The sequence below is a fragment of the Cyrtonyx montezumae genome, unplaced genomic scaffold (genome assembly GCF_038088225.1).
Source record: "Cyrtonyx montezumae isolate F1298 unplaced genomic scaffold, pur_monq_1.0 scaffold_3, whole genome shotgun sequence".
NCBI classification, from domain to species: Eukaryota; Metazoa; Chordata; class Aves; order Galliformes; family Odontophoridae; genus Cyrtonyx; species Cyrtonyx montezumae.
The window spans coordinates 121,309,562-121,328,240 of NW_027072034.1; the positions used below are offsets into that span (position 1 = coordinate 121,309,562).

The window sequence follows — 18,679 nt, forward strand, 5'->3', positions numbered from 1 at the left end:
GATACTTACACAGTCTGAGATATCTGGGGATCTCTACCAAGAAAAAAAAGCAACATATTTTATCTCTAATCTTTTAATACACATTTTGTCTTTCCAAGGAGCTCCAACATTTTAATGCAAGCTTTACACTGTCACTAAATTGGTCTCACTGCATCTTACAATCACTGTGGTATTTCAGTCTTTCTGTTCAGTTATTTCTCATTTCTTGCCCTCATGCACTAGACTAATTCTGGGGAAAAAAAAATAATAGAAGAAATTGCATGTGCTTGTTCCAGACTTAATAAAAAGTCACTTACTGCAGCAACAAGTTTAACAATTTTACCTCAATTTTCATCTAGGGCAACAAAGCATACAATGAAGAGTTACAAAGTCAGACTGATGATTGACAAGCTACTCTAATACTGCTTTGGAAAGCATCTTTTCTGCCAAATCCACTTTTACACTCTCTATCAACTCACAGTAACATCTGCATTTGCTTCTCATCATCACAGCTTTTATACTATGGCATAACTGCCTAACCAAAACGCACAGCCCTGTCAGCAGATGACTTCACATCACATAATGGGCTTTGGAGCAGTGAACTGGAAAAACTCAAGTGCGATATGTTCAAGCGCCGTCAAATTTTTCTTTCATACACAGGCAAACTAATCAGTGATCTCTTCTCACTCCTGATGAATTGTGAATAATGACAGCTTAGTCAATGCCTACACTGAACTCACAGGTGGTATTTTGACTGCTCTCACGTAAACTTACTTGTGTGCCAAAAGCAAGACAGCCAAGGCATCAAGGAGCTTGGGTTCCCAGCTGGATCTGCTCTATAATATATATATATATATATATATATAATCTGCTCATAAAGCTACAGCTAAACACTGCTACTGATCCCTAAACGAACCAGTTTACTGCCAGTTTAGATGTGTTTACACTAGCTGCAGTCTCATTTCATTACAACATAGATACAATCTTCTAGTGAAATAGCTGGGCAATGTTACCAATGACATTTAAACACTAAAATGAAGGTGCAAGGATTTGACAGTAACTCTTTACAGTGCTTGCATACAGGAGGAACCACAGTAATTTCCTAGGCTGAATAGTATGACCTAATTTCCTCATTTTTATTATGTAGCACTGACATTACTTGCATCAGATTAAATTTAAAAAATAGCACCTTGCTAATGCTGTCTCTTACTATTTCTTATATTTTCTGTTCACAGCAAATACAACATCCAGTTAACATTAGAAAAAGCTCAATTCAGGTGATTGAAACGAGACTCCACATGGAAAACTGTCAGGGTGGGGTCTGTAATACCCAGATTCCATCTTAAATTTGAAAATATAGCACTAAGATTAATGAAAATAAAGTGCCGTCTTACCTTAGGATCTCGTTTTCTCTGTGCTGATGTCAAACCTGTGACACATAATCAGAACACATTCCTGCTTTTCCTCATTTCTACTGAAGTGTACACTGCTTTAAATGGACATTTTCTGAAGACACATCTTTAGAAACAGTTAACAAAATCAGACTATTCAAAGGTAAAGACAGACAAGAAGAAGTGAAACATTTATCATAAAGAGTAAAAATTACCTTTAGCAGGGTTTACTTTTATTCCTGACCTATACAGCATCTCCTCATTCTGCCAGTCCCCATTTCTGACAACAGTCTTGAGTCCATAGAAAACAATTAATGCAGCAGTGGAACAAAAAACCAAGTTCTTCAGAAAGCGTTTTTGGGCTTTGACATAAAGGGCCCTGACACCTACTGTAACCAGCAGGCAGAAGCCCATACTAGGAACATACAGCACACGCTCTGCTATTACAAAGCCAACATAGAAAAATAGGTTTGTGGCAGGAAGAAAGGGCACTATTAACAAAGACAGAGACAGAATGACAATGTTCTCAGTTGAAGGAAGCTGTAGTTTTTGAATTTCATGCTTTCTTATGCCATTCTCCTCCTTTGATGCAAAACTTGACTTCCCCTCCAGTGTCTTATATTCCGTTTCAGAGTGACAGCTATGCCCATTAGCATTCTGCTTGCCATTCATTACACTTTTCCCATTGCATTCTCTTTCATTGCTGGGGCCCTTCAAGCTAAAGTAGGCGAGGAGGAGAAGTCCAGCATAGAAGGCCACAGTGTGCAGATTTCTCCAGTCGCTGACTGCCTTCAGAAGAGGCACAGCGTCCATTGACCAGTCAAAGCTGAGGGTGTCCGGGCAGAATAACAGCCAGAGATTCTTTGTTGGCAAGTAAAGGAAGGTCAGCATTCGTGTGAGAAAACTGTCTGAATCAGCTGCTGGATTGTCAGAGTTGGAAAAACTTGGGGGCTTGTTGCCCATCCAGTATAGGCGGACACCCAGCAGTGCAGTCCCCCAGGAGGTCAATAAACCAACACTGAAGAAAAGGTTCAAATTCTTCCTCTGAAAGAAAAAAAAATCATAACTATAAATTAGCATGAGGTATTTAAGTCATGAATAAAAGGAATCAACAACTATCTCGTACAACTATTTTTTGTAATGAAAACCAAGCATTGCATATCTGTCCCTGGTGTTTGGTTTCTGGGGTATACTGTTGACTATAAACTAAACAGATTCTTTCTTCCATCTCAAGCTTTTATCAGAAGCAAGACTTGAGATCTTAGGGCTGTCAATTCTTGCTTATCATTTACCCAAGTAGCCAAGTAACAGTTTGAAAAGTATGTAAGTTAGAGAAATTTGTGGAACATTACATTGGTCTCCATATAGTCTCCCAATCCCTAACTTGCTTCTGGTTGTGGCTAAAACAACAGTTTGCCTCAACAAAATTTAAAGTTACAAGACTGTTCCAGTTTAATTTTTCCTAATAGACATATTTCCTAAAGTAATACTTAAAGTATTTCACCTAACAACCAAATAAACATTCCAACAAGCAAGGGAAGAAAACAGACAGTTTCCATGTTTTGGTCTTCCAGTTCCAGTTAATTACAACATTTGGAGCCATCAGAAGTGCCAACTACTGAAAGCTCCATTTCATTTTGCATCTCACAGCCAAACAACGTTTTTTTTTCCTTCAAGAGCACCATATTAAATCAATGCTTTAAAAATCTTTCACATCTTCATAGTCATCTAAATAAAAATATGTGAAGCATTCAGATGCCTCCACCTACTCATGTCATCATACCAGCAACTCTAAGCTGCCACTTATTTATGGAATAACTCAACATTTGCCAGCTGAAGCTGCTTGTTAGGTTCTCCCTTCCCCCATTAGAAAGTACTTACTTATTCATACACTTGCAGAAACACACCACTTCTGCCTGAATGAAAATCAAAAGAAGTGAGGCTTTCTCACCTCTTTCTTGGACTGATCAGCTTAAATTCTGCTCTCAACTACATGGGCACCCTAAAAAAAAGCTGTTTTGGATTAACCTCTTTTTTGCAGAAATACCTGTAAAAGCTAATGTATGAGTGATTTTTATATTTCAATTTCTTAGCTTTTTGTAACAACAGAAAAATTATTTGCCAAATAGGTCCAGACACAGAGTAAGCACTTTGTTATTATTTTCTACCATTCTTACAAAGACTTGTCAATCATCTTTCTTTTTATTCGGTCTGTATTTTTATCCATCTCAAACTACACATTCCTGGGATGGTTATTCAGTGAATGTTTCTTATGTTTGTTATTCTTAAGACTTCACAGTGGAATTTTTTATCTTATGCCTTTCAAACAGCATTTTTCTCCTTGGTGGGGGCACTCTCCTTGATAACTTGACATACAGGTGATCATGCTACTCCATTTTAAGTTCACTTTTAATAATAATCAACAGATTACTCAAGACATAGTCTAGTCACCATAATTTATCTGCTTATCTTGTGAAGAAATTTACTCCCATTCACACTTCTAAGAGCTTCTCCTTGTGAATTTGAACTACTTAATGATAGTTAGATTCATTCATTCAGTTTTGAGGAGATATGGAAAAACGCAAAGGAGACATCACTAGGGAGCAAACAAATTCACAATGAGAATGATTTACATCTCTGCATCAGATCCACTTGAAAAATGCTGCAGTTGTTTACACATAAAGCAAAGTCGGAGTCCACATATTTAATTTACTATAATGATTACATTCTGCATATTTCTATATGGATATTCGATAACTTTTTAGTAATAAACCAATCAAAATCCAGATCTACTCTTTATGATCAATATATTCCCTGGAAAGCCTTATTGAAACAGACTACTTTGACTTGCAAGCTGGTTAATTCTTTGCAATCCATCTGAGGTACCGTTGTACTCCTACTTGGGAGAAATGTTTAAATGATTTAATATTATAAAGCCATGAAAACTAGTTATCACCAAAACCTCCACCTAAATCTATATTTGGAATACAAATATAACTCCAATTTCATCATTTATTTCAGCATGTATTTCTCCATAGTAAAAAATTTAGTTTCCTGATTCAACCTGCTCTTCCATTCCCATTATATTTTGGTACATTAAAATTTTTGTCTTCTCCTCTCTGGTTTCCTTATTTTCAGATATGTTTCCCTCAAACATGCAGATAAAAAAATCTTCTATGCTAAATGTGACCCTTTTTTGCTATTTTTATATATCCTTCTGTAGTCTCTACAGAGGAGAACAGGAGGCTGCTTAGAAAGAAAAAAATAACAAGCTGGAAAGTGGAAGATGGGGAGTTTGCTTCATTTGTTTTGATTGCTTAATTAGGAATTCAGAGCAGGTCTTCACTGGAAAACTACATAGCACTAAAAAGATTAAGACATCCTGAGTACTTAGCATGTGAAACTTGATTAACAGACAAGAAGCGAGCCTTCATGGATGCCTTAGACTGCTTTGTTATTTCGTTAATATTTACTTAACAACCAGAGGGAAATCTCCCTTTCCTAAATTTCTAACAATTGCACTTTTCAACTAAATGCTACGAGAGTTCATATTACAAAGTTCTTCAACAATGCTCATGCTGCAGCAGATATACCATTCCTCATGGTTAACAGAGAAACCTGCTAAAAACTTCCAGGTCTTCTTCATACATCATAAAACAGTAACAATGAAAGGTTTGCCTCTTGCTCCTAGCCTTAGAATGCAGACAATCGGGGCCTCAAAGCTAATCCATCCTCACTGCTACAGTAATTATTTACAGCTTTCCTTTTAAGCTTAAATTTAAGATCTGTAAGGTCTGGATCCTCAGACTTTCTGGATCTATAAAGAACACCACGTTTCTATACGCAGTATTGTGTTTCACGCTCTAAGAGAACTTTTCTTTAAGACTTTACACCAGTGTCAAATGAAATATCTCAGCATATGAAAAGTGGAGTTCAGAGGAGTCCAAGTAGGTGATTTTCCACTCCAGCATATCTATTTATCATGCTGCAGAATACTACTTAAACCAGAGGAAGACCTCTGGCAGAGCTTAATTATTGGGCTAAAAAGTGGAGTGCAGGTTCCTCTCACTGCCTTAGAGACAAGTGCTCTGAATCCCTCCACAGCAGCTTTTTGACACTTGAGCCTTCTCAAAAGCCAGCAGTTCTACATCTTTTTAAAACTAACTACACTTTCACTGTTACACTTTTATCAATAACCTGTGTAACACTGTGCTATCCGTGCAAATTTTTCATTGTTCAGATGACATCCTCTGGATTTATTTAAAGAAAACAATAAATAGTAAAACACTCCCCAGAACTCAAAAGAAGAAGAAGAAGAAAAAATGATCACAGATAGAGCATTTAACCTCATGACTTTTGCACAGCTTCACCCAACCACACTAATGCAGTCAAAGATAATCAGGTTTAGCTCACATTTTGGCTTTACTTTCTCCCAGGCTTTGCACTAAGAACCAAGGGGAGGGGGGGGAAATAATAAAAATATGAAGCAATACTATCAGCTCACCAGTAGACTTCTAAGTCTGCTAAGAAAGTGCTTTCAAAATGAACTCTGCTCTGATAAGCACTTTCACCAGCCACTCTTCCCCTGCTTCTCCTGACTGCATGCACTTAGTGCAGCCCAGCAGCAGGAAGAGATCCTCGGTAATGCTTGGCAGCAAGGATTTAGATTACTGTACTCATGAGTCCTAATCCAGCCCATCTGCCATATGTTTTGACACCCCCATAAATCCTCTAACCTTTCATAAGTAGTCATTTTCATCTGGGGAAAAAATGAGCACTGATTTAGATCAGATTTAACATCTCTCCTGCCTGCTAACAGTCAAGTACCACCACCGCAATTTTAGTGCTTGTGACTGCAGAAGCCTTTTTCATCTCCCTACCAAAATCTATCTGCATGACCCACCCACATTGTACATTTCCCTTGCATTAAATCCTAATTCCTCACTCCACTATACTGCTCTTAAATAAAGCGCTGCAGTAGATTGCTTGATTGGGCAGCCCCTGCCAAAGCTCAGTCATCACCTAAGCAGTATCCAAAGCATTTTCAAAAGACACTGTTCTTTTAACCTCACCTTGTCCACTGTACAAAGCAGCATTAACTGCGGCATGTGGTCAGACAGGCCAGATAATCATAATCACCAGGGCTAACCACACACAAGTTGCTATTTATAGAACCCGGGAAACACAGAAAATAAACTGGGTAAGTCATCAGGCAATACTCAAAAAAGAGTCTCTTTTCCAACACAGAGCTCCTTAAAAATATGTTGGCTTGAGAACTGGGGCTTCCCAAAGCAGCCAAATCACCAGACTAGGCTGACAGTATCTTGTTGACAGGATCACAGATGAGCTGAGTCTAAGCTGAACCTGAGTTCAAAACCCAGATGGGCCAGGGATGAGGCCGCTTGCCACAGCCCGAACTGGGCCCCGTACTGAGCTGGCAGCAGCCTTCCCAACTCCCTCTCCACCTTCCCCACTCATTCCCTCTGTTTTTGTTCCTGGCTCGTGACCCACCAAACGAGGTCAGCTCATTTACATTGGACAGACAGTAACAGCAGCCCAAAGGCCTGCTCCTCCTTGGAGGTGGAGTTCTGCTTTTAGCTTTTCCAATGCTGTGACCAATTTAATGCCATTTACGTTGTGTTATGAACCCACATGGTTCTTCCTCAGAGAAGTTACTGCATTCATAAAGCAGCTGAAAATTACGTGCACATATTTTTACTGTAATTAGCAAGTAGCACAGTTTGAGCAGTCTTTATTAGTGTTGACTTGCATTATTAAAATTAAAACTGAGTTATAAATTCTGGCATTTAAAATGTATGGCCTTCCTCTAAGATCTTTAATATGAATCTTTAAAAATAGAACAAACTTTCAGTCTCTCAGCTGAAAAAATAGTTGCAGGGACTACCCTGGGAAAGACAGATTGTGTTAAGAGCAACAACTGTATGAATATCAGGAAGTAATACAAAAGCAGAAGGGACTATATTCCCTTGATAATCTGTGCAAAACAGAAGGGTCTCTGATGGTAAGTCTGCTCAGTGTGACAACTGTGTAGATACACTCATCTACCTGGGCTTAACCCACATAAACACAGGAGTTGAGGAGCCCTGTGAGACTAAGACACTGCTTGAATTGCCAGACTGTCCGGCAGTACTGTCCAGGCCTGCAGTTATTAGCATGCAGATAGATGTGTGGTCTAACAGCAGTAGCTGTATTTCAATAGACAAGCATTGGTACAGTGGTTTTGCAGCAAAGGGCGGGTGCTGCATGTTATGCCATTACGCAGACAAAACGCCGAGGGCTCAATGAACATGCATGTTGGAAGGCAGAACTGGAATACAGAAAAACAGATCCATGTTCACAAAAAGAATCCTGTACAAAAGGTAGGGGCAATTCTGACTGCACAAAACTGCACTGGTATGTGATGTGAAGCAAGTGGGGGGCTCTTCTTTAGAGAAACATCTGGAATTACCGCAGATCACCAGCAGCTCTCTTAAACCGCTGCTTATAAGGCAAACACTGTAATGGGACTGCCAATGAAAGCACACCCTTTGAGACACGTGCTTCAAGTAATGTTGCCCCTCTTTTCAATACGAGGAATTCCTAAAACTGCTTACAGCACATTACTATTAGAAATAAATGGAGGAAACAGAGAGAGAGGTCAAAGAAGGAGGATGAGACTGATTAGTGATCTAGAAAAACGTTCCCCATGAGGAAAGAATGAAGAATATAAGCTGTTCATACATGACAGCTGCATGCTAGTACAGAAATAACTACTGCAAATAGGAAAGGAATAATCTGTTTTCTACATCTTTGTCCAAAGGACAAAAATAATAAGCTTCAGCTCAAGGAAGGAAGATTCCGGTTAGATGTCAGGAGACACTTTCCACTACTAAATACAGGGATGCACTGCAAAAATCTGCCATGGAGGTTGGCTCTATGGCTTTACGCTGTCTTTAAGAATAGAGTAAATTTGTGGGAAAGAAGAAGTAATGCCCCTCTTAACCCAATCATACTCCAGTCATTTTTGCAATGTACCAAAGCTTCCCTCAATCCTAATTTGTTTTAGAATTTGCATTACTTCAGGCAAAATGTTGGTTAAGATGATCCTCACATTTTGTTCCCACAGTCATATTAGCATTTTTGAACATTTCTAGAATCCAGCCAAATCTATCATGTTCTTTTAAAGCAATAAGAATCATATATATCAATAAACTGCACTATTGATCCATCAGTTTCAGGATAGTCTCTGTCATTATGATGTTCTCTCTTCCTACCATAAAAATTACTAATTTCAAGAAAAAAAATTACAAGGACGAAGACAAGGTTAATGAAAATGTATCTGGAAGAGTCAATTATTATTTCTAACTTGTCCACTATAAGGCAAAATCTATATTTCTTCTTGTTATATTCTGACTTTTGCTCTCCATATCTTCAACATAAGCATCCTTCTGCCCAAAGATAGAAGCATACATGTTGAAGGAAAAATATAAAGATAAAACACACAAAACAGTAGGTATTTTGCATTGAGAGTTTCAGTACAATGCAAATGATTGTTTCTGTTTGCTATAAAAATAATAATAAAAATTCAAGCTTTCTAGTTGATAAAATAGTGCCATTGATGTCAGCAATTTACACTAGGTAATGGCCACTTAACAAACCGATCAAGTGAGAATGTTAACAGCAATACTGACTTCAAAGTTGGCGTGATAATGTTATAGTTTCTTGATGACATGTAAGATATATATAAAAAAAAAGTTAAGGAAAAAAGAGCTAAGTAAATAATCCAAGCCAAGTTCTGCAAAAAGCTATCAGTGTGCATAACAAAATGGAATACATGCTTGAGATTTTCAATGAACTTTCTATAATATGCCACAAAACCCAAACAACACGTACAGGCACAGAACATGACAGGACTTGGGATTGTCTTTGCATTGCTTTCTTTTTCATAGCAATTCATGTAAGCTGAAAAAGACCTAAGGGAAAATTTATCCCTGAAGCATTGTCTAAAAAGAAGCACAAGGGTCTCAGGCTTGGGGTTACACCTGAGCAACCTCATGAGCAGAGGCCCAGGAAGAGAGGGAGTTTTGACAAGGTCCCGCTGGGAAGGCAAAGCCTGCACCTGCTGTGCAGCCAGGCCATCCTCTCAAGTAAGGAAATGAGTTCCCAAGGCTGAGACCCACAGTGGTACATGTATTTCCCGTATGGTACTGTGTAAATCTGATCTGGCAATGCTTTTGAAATAGTCACCCTGTGCACAGTGTTGATGAGTGCTGACAAGTTACTAAAGCTCTGGTGACTTGAACGGATGGATATGTATTTTTTTCTTCTAATGAAATTTTGCTCTATACAATGTGCAGACATGCTTAAGAAAAAGGAAGCAAAGTATAAAATGAGAGCACATGTGCTATCATTCCTCCAGACCTGCTGCCAAAAATTATTATGGCACATTTCATGTGTTTCCTATACTAATAAGATGGTAATAAAGGAGATTTGAAGCTTAAGAGTTTGTTTAATATTCAGTGGGAGAAAAATACTGTAAGCATGTAAATAGATGGATACTGACTAATGCAAATGAAAATTGATTTCATGAGTAAAAATGTCATTTATTCTCAAATTAAGCCTCTGGCAATGACTAATCAGCTCTATTAATCCAGGAGGAGGGAGCAATCAATAACAAATTTCTGCATGTGGGATAAACATCAAGTTGGCTCCAGTTTTGATAGAACAACCTATCCAGGTGTAACAGAAATCCATCAGCTGGAAGTTCACAGAATGAAAGAAATCAGCTTCGGCAATGAAAAACCATCCAAATCTTATGTGTTGGGTTTTTTTTTTTGTTTGTTTGTTTTCTCATTGACCAAGTCAAGAAAGTAGGTGTTTTGGATAATTGCATCTTTAAAGAATAGGAAAAGAACAAGTAGCAAACTTGTTCCTAACAAAGAAAATAAATTACAAATTGTAATTGTAGTAAAGGTTAAACACAGAGAAATGGATAATTAAATTTCCTTGTGAAACGCAGAATGTACTCATCAGCTCAGAAGGCACTTTATATTATAAAAGAAGATTTATTTAAGGTCTTAAAATAAAAAAAAATCCCTTTTAAAAATAGATATTAAAGCTGATTTTGGTAAAGATATTTTCAAATACCATTCAGCAGGATAGGAAAAAGTAAACGTAACTCTTTAGTTACTCCGAATGCATTTGTGTGAAAAACTCTGTACAAGGCTAACTTGATCTGGATACAATCTGTTCGTTCTATGCTACAATAGCATCACATTTGAAGCAGTGGGAAACACACCAAAAAAAAATGGAGAAGAAAAAGGTAATGTAGCAATGGCCAGAGTCTCAGAAAGCCTTCAGAAAAAGCTTCAAAAAAAGACTTACCATACTTTTGAGATTCAAAGTCACTTCTTGAAAGGTAACTCCAAAAGAATACTAACAAGCAGCCTCTGTAAGACCTGACCAACAATACTGAGATCTTAGAGAAGCAAGATGGGGAAAATTAGCATTTTAATAACAATTTCATTTCCATTAGATCAAGCTAGTTTCTTATAGAATCAGTTATGCTCGAAGACTAATTTAAAGAGAGGGTTTGCCATGTTCTATGTTAATTTCTGGGGAATATTTTATATTCATTCCCTATTGAGTATACTAAATAGAAATGGGAATGAAAACCTATTAGAAAACAAATAGGAAGAACACATTAAACATTTTGCAGCAAATAGTACTGTCTAGATACATAAATAATGATTACCCATTGATTCTAGCAAGTAGCACTGCGGCAATATCACAAGAATAGAAATATACAGATATATATATAAGAACATTTAACCAATAATAAAACCCACAAAAACTTAACAGAAAGTTGGGAATTGTGTTTGGGAAGAATTATAAAATACTCAAGTGGAATATCCTCTACCTTGTTTCCCCATGAAATATGAAGAATATCTTTGTGTGTGTGTGTGTTATTTTTTCCTACTCTTATTTTAAATATCTTCTTAAAGGGTATTAAGTATAGCCCTTTTATGATCATGAACTGTATTATTAGGATCTGATCTAGAGATGGAGTTAAGTAAAGCAATTACTGACCTCAATAATGCAAAATCACATCCTTAATATTCCAAATAAAAGGAGAGCTATAAAAAATGGTGAACCAGAATACGGATGACAAAGCTTAATTCATGTCATGGGACTAAAATTGGCACGGTGGTTCATTATGGTCCATTAAGCTAATATGAAGAAATGAGGCAGTGAGCAACCTTCTGTGAACCAACACCAAAATACTTCTCAACCAAACTATCAGGGGGTGAAGTACGTAAAAGAGGTCAATCGCTGGTACTGTAAGAGGTATGCTGAAGTCCCATAACCCATTATATCAAACTTACTCAAATGTCTGCACAGCTATCTTGTTTAGCATAAAGTACAATCTTTAATACTTCCCATTAGGCAATGATCTCTGGTCAGATCAGCCAGGCTGTAAAACACTCCAGGTTCTATGAAGGAAATGTAAGTATATATATATTCTTTTTGAAAAATAATAATAATAATAATAATAATAATTTTAAAAGATATTCAGTATTCTACCAAAACATTTGTTTTAAATAACTGTCTCCACTTTTGAGGCCAAACAAAGGAGGAAGAAATAAAAATGGTGCAAATGTAATCGATTTTGCCTGTACATATTCATTCATATTCACATACATACATACAGCCTTCCCTATTAATTCTTGGTTTGTAGGCTTCATGCGTTGCAGACGTGTTTCAGGCATCAAGGAAGTCAACAGCAACAGTCCTTCCTGTGTGGCTCCAACACAAACAGCCAGCCACTCTGGAACTCATTCCAGTGTCATTAATGAGTGAAGTTTGGAAGCGCAGCATTTTGGAACCATAAAGAGATGATTTATAATGAGACTTCACTCAGTGGGAAGTACAGCAGTTCTTTCTCCAAGTTATCATAATAGAAAGCTATTTAATGAGTGTGGGATTTCTTTGAGAATGCAAAAAAAAAAAAAAAAAAAGCAGGATTTGGAAGAGGATATATTATATTATGCAGATACCCACATCACTGGATGTTTCTGCTACAGTAAAACCAGCAAATTAAAATCCTCAAAGTCGTTCCCATTTTGAGCTTTTGGTTTGTTTCTAATAAGCACTCTTAAATATAAAACATAGATTTGTAGAGATTAGCAAATCAACATAATTCAGTATAAAAAAATTAGCACAGTTTTGTGAACTAAACTAGGTTGCCTAAGGACAGGCATTCCATAGCGTAAACCTGCACCCTGAAGTAAGACACTGGCTGGCAAGGAAGCAACAGAAGAGCAGAGAGTTACTTCCCCCAGAAATTCAGCAGGAGGCTGTGGCTGTGAACTGTCTCTTGGAGCAGCCCCCTGCAAGTGAGGCCAGAGCATGCTACTGACCGAAAAAAAAACCCTTCATGCACGAGATGGGCATGTGAAGACTTTATGTGATGGAAAATAATCTCCTGGTTTTCCGATTATATTGTTGAATTTGCTAACGAAGGACAAGAGTGGGAAGGTGAGGAGAAGACAAGAGGGCTGGGTGCCTGACTTCTTAAAATTAAATGCAGGTATAACTGGACTAACCCTTGTATCATAGTTATTTTCTAACTATTAAATTTAGGAATAATGACATGAGTTCATGTAACAACTATTAAACCTTAAGTAAAAACACCTCATTTTACTAAGTGTTTGGGGAAAAAAAATCTTGACATAAAACTTAACATAAAATACATAACAATATCAAAACAAGAAGTCCTTGAGCCATCATGGCATAAGAAGGATGACACGGCCACAAGACCACCTCCCCATCTGGCAGTCTTAAAATCATCCATTTTACACAGGTTGCTTGTTTTCAAGGCCAGTACACAATCTTTGCAGATGTGATGTAAAAACAGCTCCAAACTCATTAATCTTACAGAAAATTGTGACTATCCTTTGGAATTATGCACATTTTCAGCTTCTTGATAATCTTCAGATACTTAAGGTGAACTTCTCCACTGCTAGTGTTTTATCTGTGCTTCCAGCAATGAACATCACTCACAGATCTACCATCAGCTCATCATTCTCCTCTCAAAAGTGTCTCTAAAACCTATTGCATCTCTTCCTTTTGGATAGAATAGTTATCCCCATACCTGACATTAGATCAAGATGGTGCTTCTACGATGAGTTCTGACACTGACGTGCTGGATTATACTAAGCGGATTGCTTAAAAACCTTTTGTTTCCTTTTGCTCTTATCTTCCCCTACTGCCTCTAAATTCAGATGTCATACTTGTAAAAGCAGCAAGAATTTATAATGACATTTTCTCTGGTTGCTCAAGGAGGCTCTGCTCCCTCGTGTCTATTATACAAATAAGTAAGTGCTACAGACAGTAGTGACCTCTTTTACTATGTGCTCTGATAACATGGTTCCACTGCAATATATTTAACCAAATGAATTATATGCCTCAACTACTTTTACTATTTGCTTCAGCCACTTATTACACTGAAATGCTACAGTGCCTTTGGAAATGGTGAGGTCCACCTTCACGTCTAGAGTCTTGTAAAATTTAACATGATCCAACATTACATTCTGGGAAGCTCAAGTATAGTATCATCTGCTACTTATTATTCCAGAACTGTATGATTTAAATATTCAGCTAGACAGATATACAGCAAGTCCAGCTAAACTGGGCTTGTAGCCTTTAGCTGACAATTTTGACTGCTACTCTTATATAAAAGAATTTATTTGAAAGAATTAATCAGTTTTGAAACATCATCAGTTACCTTGCATGCCAGAACCTCGCTAAGAACAGAGACAGAAGACTTATTGTTCTTACATGAGTGAAGAAAGGTATGAAGGGAGATAGCATCTTCTATTAGAGAAAGCAGCATGACTAGCAAAACGTACAGACTATAATTGGAAAAATGAGCCAAAGAGGAACAACTGACCTAATAAAATATACTACCTCTCCCCATAAAATTTGTTATATATTTTTACCACCACAATTATACTATTGCTGCTTTCTATTAAGGAATAAAAAAGCCCAAAGAAGTCAAGGGAATTTTAGCTATAAAAGGATGTCTCTCCATTGTTGCATAGTTTTTAGCCAGAATGTGCAAAGCAGAAATGAGGCTTTTAGTGCAATACAGATGAAAGGTGATAATAATTTGCTTTTATACCACAATGGACAACAAAATCCTGGAATTTTCTTTCCCTCAAAATACATTAATGTAAAACAATGACACTTTTTTTTTTTCTTTTTCTTTAATGAGTGGAAGAAAGGCAAAGGCTATAAACACAGTGGGGATGGATGTAAATCTCACGAGGAAGAAAAAACAGTAATTTAAAAGAAAGCAAAATCAGAAACCAGGAAAAGATATGTGCAGAACACAGAGTTAAAAGAGTTCAATAACGAGTTAAAATAACAAGAAACTGAAGATTTTACCCTTTCCTTTCCCAGAAAAAGGTATGTATTGGGAGGAAAAAAAAAAAAACAGAAGGTATTGGAGCTGAAGGGTGCACATAGTTGTTAATTGTGTAAAAAAGAGAGGGAAATAAATATGAACATGAGAACAAAACCAGAAAGAAGGTCTGGGAACCTCTTCTGTGACCCCTCTTCTTTCTGTTTTCTCCCTTATTGCTGAACTTCGAAATATTTGCTAAAAGAATGATTGCCAGCAAATCCAATTTGGCTAAGTCTCTGGTTTTTCAAATGGACCCAAATTCTGCCTGTCATGGATGGGTATAACATAAATAGCCTCAGCTCTTAATATGATGAGATCACTGTTTTGCCAGCTTCACAGCCAGTTCACCTACACCCTCTAAACTATAAACCTTCAGAGTCACCAGAAAAGTGGTTACAGAGAGTATAGGGGATATGGGGAGAAAGAGAAGAAAAACCTCTTAAATAGGTCAGCTACAACTTGCAGTAAAGTCTCAAAAGACTTCAAATCCTTTTATATAAATATATATATATATACACACATACTTACATATATATATATTTTTAAATCTCCGTGGGTGAGGCAGACACTATGACATGCACATCCTTTGACACATCAAGGTGTTTTTATTTTTTTTCTGTTGGTTTTTTGGGAGTGTTTTACTTTTCCCTAAGATTTCCTAATGAGGATGTGACTAATTTCCACATAATGAATTCTGAATTGTGTTTGTTCCATTGAATTCTGGCTCAAGAGGAATCACTATGGCAATCTAACAGCGGCATTTTAGCATTATGCATCCTGAGATGCTACAGAAGGAGATTCACCATGCTCAATTGATTTTCAAGACAGCAACTAGGCTGCAAAAATTCAGAAGTTGTTAATCATTTACATGCTTCTCAACTTTGCCAATCAATGCAGCAACCACACTTCTTGACCTTGCTTACGAGAAAAAATTAGGATAACCTTTAAAGAGTAGCAGGACTCACACATTATGGATTTATCTGGGTAACAATATTCATTTTACTGATGAAAAATTTGACTTAAAAGGCTAACATTTTTAAATTGCATACACGCAGGTTTTGTTAAAGTTCCTTCTTTTGTTTGCACAAGAACAAGGAATTCATTAACCAAAACACAGACAGGGTCAGAAATGACAACTGATAAATTTTTAAGGAGTTAGGCTAGTCTCCAGAAAATGCCAAACTCAGTTCCTTAGAAACCTTACTGCAGGCTCAGGTTCACAAATGGAATAATAAAGTGTTTGGACTTTTTCTACAAAACAAACTATTTTCCTTCCTTTTACTCAGTAAACTTGTAAAATTGTGAGAAATGTCCTCCTTTACAAGAGGAAGAGAGAATTTTGACGTTTCCATCTGTATTTTCCAAGACAGACTTCAGACTATGCAGATATTTTCTAAGACTGCCATTTTCTCTTCAAAGTTGTTTGACTTCACATACAATACAGTAATTGGGTTCCCAATTGACAACAATAAACACTAGTAAGCCTCACTTGAGTCCTTTGTTTTGAAGAAGACTTTATTTCTCATAGCTCACTGAATAACTAACTCAGCATTCCAATGAGCGCACACTACTACTTCAGTGCACACAGCCACCCTAGCGCACTATGACACAAATGGAAGTATTTTTTACTATAAGAGCAGTGAAGCACTGGGACAGGTTGCCCAGAGAGGGAGCGTATGCCCTAGGCTGGACTCTGAGCAGCCTGATCTAGCTGTTCCTGATCATTGCAGGGGTGTTGGACTAGGTGGCCTTTAAAGGTCTCTTCCAATTCAAACGACTATACGATTCTATGATTCTGAAATCCCAGAAACACTGAAAGAAAGATAGGTAGGATCTGTAGACCTGGATAGACTTTATAAACACTCTGCATATGAATACGTGTGTATGCCCCAGCAGCTGCTTGAGGGCTTAAGAATGGTGCCTGGGGACTCTGTTCAACTGCAAGTGGCAGCTGAACAAAACCCAAAGATCCATCTTTTGGACTTGCGCAAATGCAGTAATTTAAGTGTCCTCTGGGCCACCACATCTCTCTTTGGATCTCAGCCCAAATGCCTGAGTGGAAGGCTGACATACTTTCCACGTGCTGCAAGTATAAATGAAGGTTTTTTAACCAGCAGTTAAACTGGGAAGAACGCTTCCTGCAGCCAACCTCCCTCAGACAGGGCTGCTAACAGCTGAGGCTGCCTCACTGGTCTCAAATCCACAGTCTGATTTTGAATCTTATCACAAAAATTAGTAGAACACCAGAAAACCCACTTTGTTTTAACTTCTATTTGCATTCTGAAATCTCAGATTAAAAAGGTTTACATTCTTAACCGTTGGCCAAAACCACACGGACTATGTATATTGGTTTTGTTGTTTTGTTTTGTTTTTTCTCCATGAAAGCTGAGATTCTCACAGGGACAGATGTTACAAGTGTTTAATGCATTGCTCACAGTTTACAGTACGCATATGTTTTGCTAAAGGGCTGTGGCTTGTCAGAGGCACTGGGCTGCCTGGTTGCCTTGCCGGTCAGCCCCATACTGGATCAGGCAGGATGCCCTGAGGAAGGAGGCAGCTCCTCCTCTGACACAGCACTTAACTGGGAAAAACCTCAGCGGTACTGGGGACAAATGGGAAAGCAGTAGGAAGCCAAAAGCCAAGCAGGTGAGAACAGAAGGATTAAGAAAAGAGGAAAACCAGGCCTCAGAAACAACAGGTAGACTTCTAGATGCTTAAAAGAGACCATGGATATCCATTAAAACAAGGAAAACGTAATAGCCTTGCCAGTAGGTAAGGACAAAACATTCAGACAACTGTTTGAGTTTACCTCATCCTCTCTTAGTATACTGAGCCTTGCCTTTGCTCTAAAAAATGTTGCTCATCTAAACAGAAAAAATAAATATTATTTAATAATAGGGTGACTTTTATTTACAAGAATTTTGTTTTCCAAATGGAAAAGATCAACCAACACACAGTATTTTGCAACTGGAAGCCAAAATCTAGCACTTGCCTAAGGTTAAAAGGAGCAAAACTAATCCAGCAGGAAATGTGGCTCCACAATGGGTAGAGAAGTGTTCAAAAAGAGAACCCCGGCCAGCTGGGCTGCCTTGACCTGGAATGTAAGCTTCAGGACAGTCCTGGAGGGGATTTCTTCAGCCCACTGCTGGAACTGGAGAGTACAGGATGCAAAACAGCCGTGCTCATGGCCTCGACTTCCCTACCAGCTTCTCCTGTTTTTTAACTGCTTCCTTTGAGGAATCTGATAATCTGGCTGTGTAGCGTTCACACTTTACTCCAAACAAACAAACAAAAAATCAACCATAACTGCAAAAATAGGAAGATTACTTAAGTAAATGTCAATCTGTTTACAAACACTTCAGCATCTCAGAAGATTTGTGCTAAGCATATGTGAGTGACAACATGGGCAGCTTGATGAGGACATAGCTGGAGGGACAGCAGAAGTGTGCATAGATACACTACAGATAAGCACAGATAACACAGGATGCCTGCCTGAGTATTTTGCAGGAACAAAGTCATTTCCTGGAAAGGAGCACAGATGAGGAAAAAAAGTGCTTGGGCTTTGTTTCTTAATGCTATATTTGTTTTAACTTTGAGCTTATCTGGAAAAAAAAATAAAAAATAAAAAAAGGCTTTATGCCAATTCACCTGTCCTTTAAGCTCTTATTTCTTAACACTTAAAACCAGACAGCAGAGGACACCTATGCAGGGTTATATCTATCCAGTTCTGATGATGCAGCTAGTACTGCTGGAACATTTGTCAATTTGTTAGACTGTAATTTTACTCAATTATGCCATAACTGTAATTCACAGAGAATTTGCATTTTACAGTGTCATTAAT

The 18,679-nt window shown here is 37.7% G+C and overlaps 1 protein-coding gene across 1 annotated transcript in view; it reads right to left on the reverse strand.

Annotated features, from left to right (window-relative positions):
* Window positions 1–18,679, reverse strand: part of TMTC2 (transmembrane O-mannosyltransferase targeting cadherins 2) — a 239,671-nt gene that overhangs the window by 96,474 nt on the left and 124,518 nt on the right. Inside the window, exon 3 of the mRNA XM_065743218.1 lies at window positions 1,586–2,414. Within this exon, the coding sequence (XP_065599290.1) occupies window positions 1,586–2,414 (829 nt within the window). The remainder of the gene's footprint in view (window positions 1–1,585; window positions 2,415–18,679) is intronic.